The following is a 9690-nucleotide window of genomic DNA, read 5'->3' on the forward strand; positions in this document are numbered from 1 at the left end:
GTGTATAAATTCTATTCTCTGTGAGGATTATCAGTGTCTTGAGGAAAAAGGATGGCTTTGCAAAGGTTGCCTCATTTCCTTCTTACCACAGCCCTGTGAGGTAGTGAGCATGACTCTGTCTTATAAATGCTGAAATAGTTCCAAGAGCTGGGGACTGCCCAGAGCCACACAGCTAGGAAATGGCCAAGGAAGCTAGCTGATTTTGCCTCCTGCGTCTTGCAAGGTCAGACCCCTGCATGTATGTATGACCTTTGGGATGGCTAGAAGCATCAAACTAGAGTGTAACAATCCACAGAGGTTTGACTATTACCATCTGCCTCTGTGCCAAGAAAAAAAATACTATGATTTTATTTTGTTACAGACCCAATGTTCTACTTTAGACTTAGTTGTCTCCTTCTTGTTAAAAAACAAACAAACAAACAAACAAACATAGTCTTGTTCTTCTCATTCCTACATAAAATTTTATGCTCTGGCTGGGTCAAGAATGATAGAGAAGGAAAAGGTATTTCAAAATTAATTTCTTGCCAGCATGGAGGTACCACCTCCCAGCTATTCAGGAAGCTGAAGAGGGAGGACCACTTGAGCCCAAGAGTTTGAGACCAGCCTCAAACAATTTGTTTCTCTAGTCTTTCCCCCTTTGCTAAGCTACTCCCGGAGCGGAAGCCAGCAGACCTGGCCAGACACAGTTCGCTAGCTCCCTGAATGGAGTGCCAACAGCCTAGCCCAAGTGTACCCACAATGTTAACACCAACCTATAAATGATGACAAATGTCACAGTGACATTTAAGAATTCAGTAAGGAAACCAGGACAGGAAAGATCTTAAAACAAACCATACAGGAATCTTGTCACAAGTCTCAAGTTTTTTATTTTCAGAACAGAGTCTGGTTTTATTTTTAAAAAGAGAAAGAAAAAAAAAAGTGTGAGAAATGCTAGTGAGGTACCACTTCCCACCCCCTTCTCCCTGCTAGCTCTGTTCCACAAAAACCCATTGGCTCAGTACCAGGGCCTAAGAAGAAATGGTCTTCATTGGACACCTGGGCGCATGCCTGCAGTCCCAACTACTCAGGAGGCTAAGGCGGGATGGTGAGCGCCTAGTAGTTCATGGCCAGCCTGGGTGACATAGCAAGTCCATGGGAACTGGTCTTTAGAGAGGCTCTACTCTTTTTTAAACAGATAAGTTTAGGGCTGGGGGTGGGTGGGATAGCTCAGGGGCAGAAAGCTTGCCTAATGTGCATTATGCCCTGGGTTCCAGCCCCAGCACCACAAGTAAATTAATGTTAAAAGAAACAGATAAAGTTTTGGGAGCTGAGGTAAAAGGACCCACCTTCCATGCTTGAAGGTTAGGAGCAGGCAGATCTAAATCCTAAGCCCAGGGCTCTTCTCTTCTGTAAACCTTTCAGCTGGTACAGGCCTGGGGGGGCTAGGTGGAGGGGGACAGCAGTGCACCGTCCTGGTCATGAGACCCTGGGAATAGCTCAGGTTTGACCCTGTGCTGCAGACACCCTAGAAAGTGAGGAAAAGGAAGCTTTCAGGTTCATTTCTTATTCTGAATGGGATGAGTGGAGTGACCGAAATGACCCAAGAAAGACAGCAGAAGGAAGGGCTGGGCCCCTGAGCATAGAGTTTCAGCAGCGATGTATAAAAGAGGAGGGCCAGAGGTGAGATGGGACCTCGTCAGGACCTGAACAGCCTAGCCGCTGCCTCAGTTGACCCTGTGGGCGGCATCTCTTGACTCTTGACATCTCACTGAACCATCGCAGCCTCTCATCCAGACCAGACAGCATTCAGTTTACATCAGTCACTCCGCAGCGTAGGGCAATGGCCATGAAAACAGTAGAGAGTGGGTGGGCCGGCAGGGCCAGCCATGGCTCAGACATCATGTCCTTTCATAGACGTTAGGTAGTAGAGAAATACTGCAAAGCTGGAGAGGATTCAGGAGCAGCAAACAGCTGTTGGTCCCCACCCGGGGCCTGGGCATCAGAACCTTGAGTCCAATCAGAAGAAAGAAGAGGAGCCAGTCAGGGGGAGGGGAGAAGGCAGAATGCATTGTAAAGTCCAGCTGGCCAGTGGCAGAGGGTGAGAGACCAGGAGCCCAGAGTGTGTGACTAACCACTTCTGCATCTTGCCCACTCTGAAAGCAAGGCAGGCCGCCAGCACTCTGGTCGAGCCTTCACCCTCTCCTGGCTCTGTCCACGAGGATGTCTTCTGCTCACAGGTGCCAGGCAGCTGAGAGAGAAGAACTGAAGCAGCCCTTAGTTCTTGGAGGATCCCAGGCCTTTGGCCTGGTTGCTGAATTCATGGTCAGTGACTTGGCCTTCTGGGCCCTTCCCTGTGCTCTAGGGAAGGTCAACAGCAACAGCCACAATGCCAGCCAGCCAGGAGTTCTCTCCCAGTCTCAGGCTGTAGACAGAAGCAGGCTGGCTCTGTTGGCTCCTCTCCTGTTCACCTGTACAAGAAGTATTATGACCAGGGCTTTCAAGACCCCCAAACTCAAAGAACACTATACTAGGAAGGTAACTGAGGCCCAGAAAGTAAAAATTATATCACTCAAAACTAGTGAGTGACAGAACCAGAACGAGACCCAAGTCATCTGGTCCCTTATTTAGGATTTATTACACTACATAAAACTCCCAACACAGAAAAAAAGAAGGGGAACCAAATATTCTTAGGTTTCACCCCAGTCCCTGCCATCAAGGGTGGGGGGAGTGAGTATTTCCTGGCCTGGCTCCCTGCAGGATGACTCCTGCTTCTTACCTCCCCTAAAAATACTTATCCTGCCTCAGATTCCAAGAGCAATGTCCCACATCAAGACTAACAGGGGGCAACCCCTGTTATGTCCCTTGTCATATCCTCAGTAGTAGGACACTGGGTAAAGGCTGGGAAGAGGGCTCTGCAGGTTGCCTTTTTTCTAGTGAGTCCTGGAAGCAGAATGGAGGAGAAAGGTTGCCACCGTCCTCTCTGCTGTATACCAAGCTTCCTAGAAGGATGAGTGGGGAACTGAGTGTCCTACTCCACTCCACCCCCAGGAGGCCTAACCTAACATCCAATTAGGAACTCCACCAAAGCTGTTGCTACGAGCCCGGTTCCGACCCAGTCAGCACCAAACCACTGGAAAGAATAAGCATTCCGGAAACAAAGGGAGGAAGAGAAAGAGGGCAAGCCAATGGCTGGTACTCCACAGACCCTGTAAGAACTGGCACCGAACCCGAATGGGACCCAGTGGCCATGTTGAATGCAACTTCTGAGTGCCTTGTCTTTATTTTTTGCAAGCAGCATCAGTGTGTGGTGCAACAAAAGTTGAAAGCACGGAGGTAGAAAATGCTCACTCACCCAAGAAGGGTGCTGTTTGGTCCTTAGAGGATGGACCACTCCTCCCCTAGCTAGAAAGAGAGAAGCTGGATTGAGGAAGACCCTGGGTGAGCATCTCCCTTGGAGGGCAGCTCTCGGGGGCCCAGCTCTTCCTGGGAATTCATGGTCATGAATTCGGGCTGGAAAAAGGATGGTGGTATGTGTGACAGAACTCCTACTGGCTGCAAGGGCACAGGGCAGACACAAGGAAACAACACAAGGAAACACAGAGACATACAGTCCATCTACCTTCTGGAATAGAGACAGGGAAGAGTGGATTCCAGGTCAGTGAAGCCAGCCTAAGAGAAGCTGGAAGGCCCAAAGGCCTCCTGTCTGGACATCCCTATCCTCCACTCTCCCCCACAATGAATGGGAAGTAGGGTGAAAATGAAAAAAGCAGGTGGCCGGCCTAGTTATCCAGCCCCTTGGAAGTCAGGACAGGAGGCCTGCCTCCTCACCATGGCTGCTGGTCTCCCTCCAAGCCACCTTTACTTAAGAAGGGCACTGGCCTTTAGCCTCATTAACAGTCACCTCTTCCAAACAGCCTGACCAAATCTGGGTGAGTGATTATCACGAGGCCAAGGGAGCTGGGAACTCAACCCCAAAGCGAGGCCTCTGCCCTTCACCCCTCAATTCTGGGAGGCCACAGCCAGAGTGTTGACATAGCCATGGGGGCCCCCCTCGTTCTCTGAGATGCAGTGGCCCAGCTGCGAGCCTCCCTGAGGTGGGGGCGGCGGCGGGGGCGGTGGGGCGGAGGGAGCAGCACCGTAGCTGCCTCTGGCCCGACTAGGAGAGGCCCGGGTTCCCCGATCCCAGCAGCCCTCCAGGGCCTCCAGGCCACGGCAGCCTAGGAAGAAGAGGTTCTTGAGCATGAAGATGGACAGCGGCTGCTGGTAGCTCACCACCAGGAGGCAGCGCAGCGCCAGCAAGGGCACGTCCACCAGGCAGCCGCCCAGCAGGCGCAGGAGGCGGCTGCAGCTGCCAGGCCCGGAGGCCTGGCCCCAGGACGGAGCGGCCGCGGCCGCGTTCAGCTCGTACAGCCAGAGCACCGGCGAGGCGAGGGTGAGGAAGTACACGGCGATGAGCAGGTAGCGCAGGTGCGCGGGCAGCGGCACGCGGCCGTCCAGCATCAGCTCCACCAGCGTGAAGCTGTCGAGCAGGTCCAGGCACGTGCCCAGGAAGCAGCCGGCGGCGCGGTGCTGCTGCGGCTGCAGGAGCAGGGGACCCGCCGAGCCCGCGGGCGCGCCCGCCTCGCTGATGGCGCGCACCAGGCTGTAGAGCAGGGGCACCGATAGCGCCATGGTGAGGCGGAAGCCCGTGGTGCCGAAGGGCGCGCGCAGCTCGATGAGGTCCAGGATGGACGTGCCCAGGATCAGCACCACCTTGGGCGTGAAGGCGATGGAGTAGATGAGCCAGGCCAGGTAGGCGAAGGCGAACTCGCCCGCCGCCCCTGTGGTCCCCGCGCCGCCCCCCGGGCCACCGGCGCCCCCGCGCCCGCCGCGCGCCTTGGCCCCGGCCCCGGCGGAGGCGGCGGAGGCGGCCTGCAGGTGAAGAGGCGGCGCGGCGTGGTGGTGGAGCTGGTGATGGTTGTGCGCGCCGCTCGCCGCGCCGCCCCGACGGCCCCGGCTGTTCTTGGCGAAGAAGATGGCCCAGCCCACCACCACCACCAGGTCGGTGGCGATCCAAGAGCACCAGTACAGGTCAGTGACGGCGATGAGGTACAGGTCCAGTAGCCCTCCCTGCGCCAGCAGCAGCACCACAGACAGCGCCTGGTAGCCCCAGTGGCACCCGGGGCTGGGGGCGCAGCCGCGGCGCCGACCCCTGCGGCCCGACCGCGCAGGGCGGCCGCAGCAGCAGCAGCAGCAGCACGAGCAGCAGGAGGCACCGCTGCCGGTCCCGGGGCCGCCCGCGACCCCGCGTCCCCCAGGGCCCCCGACGGCCCCGGGCGCTGCGCCCCCGCCAAAATCCGCGGCTGTCATGCTGCAGGAGGAGGTGGGCGTGGAGGTGGAGGAGGAGGTGGCAGCGGAGGAGGAGGAGGAGAAGGCGGCGGGCGCGGGGTCAGCGGCCGGGGCGGCCCCCTGAGCGGGGGGACCCGGGAGCGTGGCGGCGGTGGCCGGCACCAGCGGCTTGCTGATGCTGATGCTCTCGTCGTCGTCCTCTCGCTCGGCGCCGGTGCTGCTGCTCGGGGAGCCGCCGCCACCCCCGCCGCGTCTGCCGCCGCCTCCCCCCCGGCTGGTGCTGGTGCTGGTGCTGCTGTCGCCCGAGCCTCTCCGGCCGCGGGAAGAGCCCCCCCGGAGGAAGAGGGGCTGCAGCCGGGCGGCAGCGGGGGGCGGCGGGAAGGAGCCGGACGCGGACGAGACCGAGCGAGGGCGGCCGAGCGCTGGGTGCATTGTCCTCCGAGGGGCTCCGTGGGCCGCCCGGCTGCTCCCTCCCCGCCAACCTCGAGCTGGCGAGGCGGCCGAGGGGAGCCGGGGCCAGCCGCCGCCGCCGCCCCCTCCCCGGCTGCTGGGACTCGTACCCGGGCCGGGCAGCAGCGAGATCCGGACTGGAGCCACTGGACTGGGCGAGCCGAGCCCCGGGTGGCTGGGCGCGGGGAAGGCGGGATGCCGAGGCGACCGCGGTGACGGGCGTGACGGGGGCGGAGGCGGGGAGCGAGCCCAGCAGGCGGGAGAGGCAGCTGACGGCGGGGAAACCAGGACTGGATTCAAGGGGGAGAGGAGGGGAGACCAGAGGAGGAGAAAAGCCTGGCTCGCTGGATCAGCGGGAAGGAGAGGCGGAGGGGAGAGCTGAGGCGCCAGGGTGGGAGTGCGGGGGCTGTGGGCTGGAGGGTGAACGCAGAGCAGGTGGCCGGAGGTTAGAGCGAGCACAAGGTTCCTAAAGAAGCCCCTCCGCAGTCCCGTGGGCTGGACGTTGGAGCATGAGTGGCTGGATGGCCTTGGTCTCAGGGTACGCCTTGCGTCTGCGCCTCCAAAAACCAGGCTCAGGTGACAGGTTCAGTTCCTACAGCAGGCAGCACCTGGGCAGCTTTCCCCTTTACATCACCCAGTGCCCTTGCCATTGAGCCATCCTGCCTCTCCCTAAGACACTGAAAACTCATGGGGCAGTCAGGCCATACTGATTAAAAAAAAAAAAATACCCAGGAATGCAGCCCCAAATAGTTCTACATATTCACACACCTCCATTGGGCTCAGAGCACTCCCAACTGCGGTCCCAATTTCCAGTAAATGGAGAAGTTCCCTGAATATAACTGTTTGGAAGAGACTAGGTAAAGAGACTGGTCAAGCGGCCCCTGCTGAATAGGGGTATGGGTATCTTCAAAGGCTTTTAAAGAGGAATTGAGGGGTTGAAGGTGTGATTCAAGAGTGTGCCTGCTTTGCAAGCGCAAAGCCCTGAGTTCAAACCCCAGTCCCACCAAAAAAAAAAAAAAAAAAGGAATTGGAAATACTAGGAAGAAGTGTCTAGTAGAGTGGGGGAAAGGACCTTAAGAGGTATGGGTACTTGGATAAAAACAAAGGCTCAAATGGGGGCTGCCCAGCAGCGGACAGGACAAATGATGCTGGAAGGGATGGGGATGCAGCCCTGCACCAGCAAGCTGGGGAACTCGCTGACACCCCGTGACCGAGTCCAGGGCAAGGGCTGGCTATCCAGACAGCAGCTCTGGGAGGCCTTTATGGTGATAAGGGAGAAGGAAATGATTGGAACACTTGGAATTCAAGAAAGATTTCTTGGTCCCTATATAGTCCCTGAACCAAGCTTGCCTGTGTGCCTTTCTCTTCTTCCACATCCTGCAGGCAGCAAGTCCCCAGCCTGATTCCACTGCTTCAGAGCTGCTGCTGCCGCTGCTGGCCTGTGTGCCTGTCTGCCACAGGAAGATAATGCAGTGTTACTGACCCAGGCCCTGCCCAAAACCTGCCTCTTGAAGAATGACCAGTCCCAGCCAAACCTGCTTTCTCCAGGCTCTGGGAGGTCAGTGTGTAAAACTAATCCATGGCACAGATGGGATTTAGAACTCACAGCCTGCACTACTTTCTCTTGCCCTGACACAGAAAGCTGTGATCAATTCTATGTCCAGTTGTCACGCAAGGCAGAGCAGGTGTAAGAGTGAAAGCATGAGCTTTGGGGCTGGTGGCCCGAGCTCTGCCACTGAACAGCCTATGTGAGCTCAGCCTGGTTATTCCATCTCTCTGCACTCCTGCCTACGGGACTGCAAAAGGGACTGATGCCCACCTCAAGGGGTTGTTGTGCGTGATCACGTGTGTCAGGGGAGCAGCCCAGTGCTGGTGCACTCCGTTCAGTGTTAGCTGGCATTACTGTAACACCATGCTACTCACGCCTCTCAGGGAGCACTTACTCATAGGCAGGGCCATCAGCAGCTGTCTTCTAAGCTGGATTCCTTCCATGGCCACAGTCTGAGTTCTGCTCCCCCAGAGCTTTGCACTTTGGTCAGTGCCAGGGAGCAAAGCTGCTGTGATTAGGAGTCCTGGTCCTTGGAGCTGGGCTTCATAGGTCTCACCCGGTGAAAGGTTCAGCTGTATCAGCTAGTGCTGACACCTATGTGGCCGTAGGGGGAATGCCCCCACTCTACTCGTATACATCTCAGCAGGTCAGGTACATGTCAGGGCTAGGCCAGTCCAGGTAAAAAGGCTGATTGGGGAGCTGCCCTCTGCTAATGGGAGTGATTATAGCCAGTCTCCCAGTCTCCCCCCAGGGAAAACCAGCCAACAGCTAACGTGGGAACTGGTCCAAGACTCCTGCTCAGGTCAGTGAAGCAGCTGAAAAATTAAAAGCAAAGGTAAAGCACTGGGATCCCTGAGGGAACCTGCCACTGCGCCCGCCCTGGAAAGCCTGTCCTCAGGCCCACTCAGCAGCCTTTGTGAGGACAGGTTTCCTCCTTGGTTACTTGGATTTTCATAGTCCTCTGAAGGTATTCTTTGCATTTCTCAGGAAGTAATCAGATCAACTCTCTGTAAGAGATTTTGTGTGTGTGTGTGTGTGTGTAGGACTGGGGTTTGAACTCAGGGCTTCACACTTGCAAAGCAGGTGCTCTATCACTTGAACCATATCTCCAGTCCATTTTGCCCTGGTTATTTTGGAGACTGGGTCTCTGGAACTGTTTGTCCAGGCTGGCCTTGAGCCATGATCCTTCTGATCTCAGTTTCCCAACTAGGATTATAGGCGTGAGCCACCAGTGCCATCCTGTAAGAGATTCTTTAACATAATTTCCTTCATTCCTGAGCACTGAATAACTAAATCACCAATAGTCAGGATGAGAAGTCAGGGTACACTAGGAGTCAGGGTAGCCAGAGTGCTGGTAGGATCTCTTTACACTTGGTTGTTTCCAGTGTCCTGTACACACACACACACACACACACACACACACACACAGCCTTTTCTTCAGCCTTGAAAGGACGTCACAAAGGTGTAACAAGGATGCGATAAAGGGTGACATCAAGGGAGACAAACATTCTCTTATGTAGAGTAAGTACAGACATCTCACAAGGGTTTGCAAAAGGAAAGAAATGGTCCCCGAGGATCTCTTAAGCACTGAGGGTCTATGCTAATACCTAGAAACCCAGACACAGAGAGGTAAAGCAACTTACTGCAAGTCACACAGCTAGCTGAGGGAAGAGTTCCAATCAGATCTAGACTTTGACTCATCCCAGCACTTGTGCCAGCTGCCAGCTCTCCTCATGCAACAAAATGGCAGTGGCTCAAGGGCACCTAGGACGGGGACAAGCTACTTCCCGAAGGACCGTGTATGCTGGGTATTGAACAAGGCTCCTGTGGGACCAACATTTTTGGCCTCCTGAACTGTAAGGCCAATGGCTCCTCATCTTCCTGCGGCAACAGGGAATGGCCAGGAGGAAGAAGGGGCCCTGACCCATGCAGCAGTGAAGGAAGGTTGTGTGGCAGGGCCAGCCTCTCATAGGACTGACTGTGACCCCGTTCCTGACTGAGCCACTCTCTGCTCAGGATCACTGCCTCTCACCTTCAGAGCAAGAATAAAGGCCAGGTCCACAGGGACCTGTGAAAGAGTGTGTGGAGCCCCATGGTGCTCCCCGTGTGAATACAAGAAAAGCCAAAGCAGTCGGCCGGTTCCCAGTGACAAAGTCACCATACACTGGCTCTCTGAAGAGGGAAGCTGGTGGGGGACCGTGACTGAAGCTGGAGTCTGCAAAGTTTAGCTTATTAGGAAGGTGAAGCTTTAAAACTACTCTGAGAGCTCTGTGAGTACAGACACTGCCTCTCTCCAAGTTCAGAGCTCCTCTGCAGCCGTGCTGGGCCTGGAGCTGCCCCATGGATGTCTTATGGTGATGCCACCACCCACAGGGGCAAAGGAG

The 9690-nt window shown here is 56.1% G+C and overlaps 1 protein-coding gene across 1 annotated transcript; it reads right to left on the reverse strand.

Moving 5' to 3' along the window:
• Positions 1-1179: 1179 nt before the first annotated feature.
• Tmem121b (transmembrane protein 121B) lies at positions 1180-5838 on the reverse strand. The gene has a single exon (XM_020184802.2). It carries the CDS (start codon positions 5737-5739, stop codon positions 3979-3981), a length of 1761 nt encoding a protein of 586 aa, XP_020040391.2. The 5' UTR covers positions 5740-5838; the 3' UTR covers positions 1180-3978.
• Positions 5839-9690: the final 3852 nt, after the last annotated feature.

This window comes from Castor canadensis, chromosome 6, assembly GCF_047511655.1.
Source record: "Castor canadensis chromosome 6, mCasCan1.hap1v2, whole genome shotgun sequence".
Taxonomy (NCBI): domain Eukaryota; kingdom Metazoa; phylum Chordata; class Mammalia; order Rodentia; family Castoridae; genus Castor; species Castor canadensis.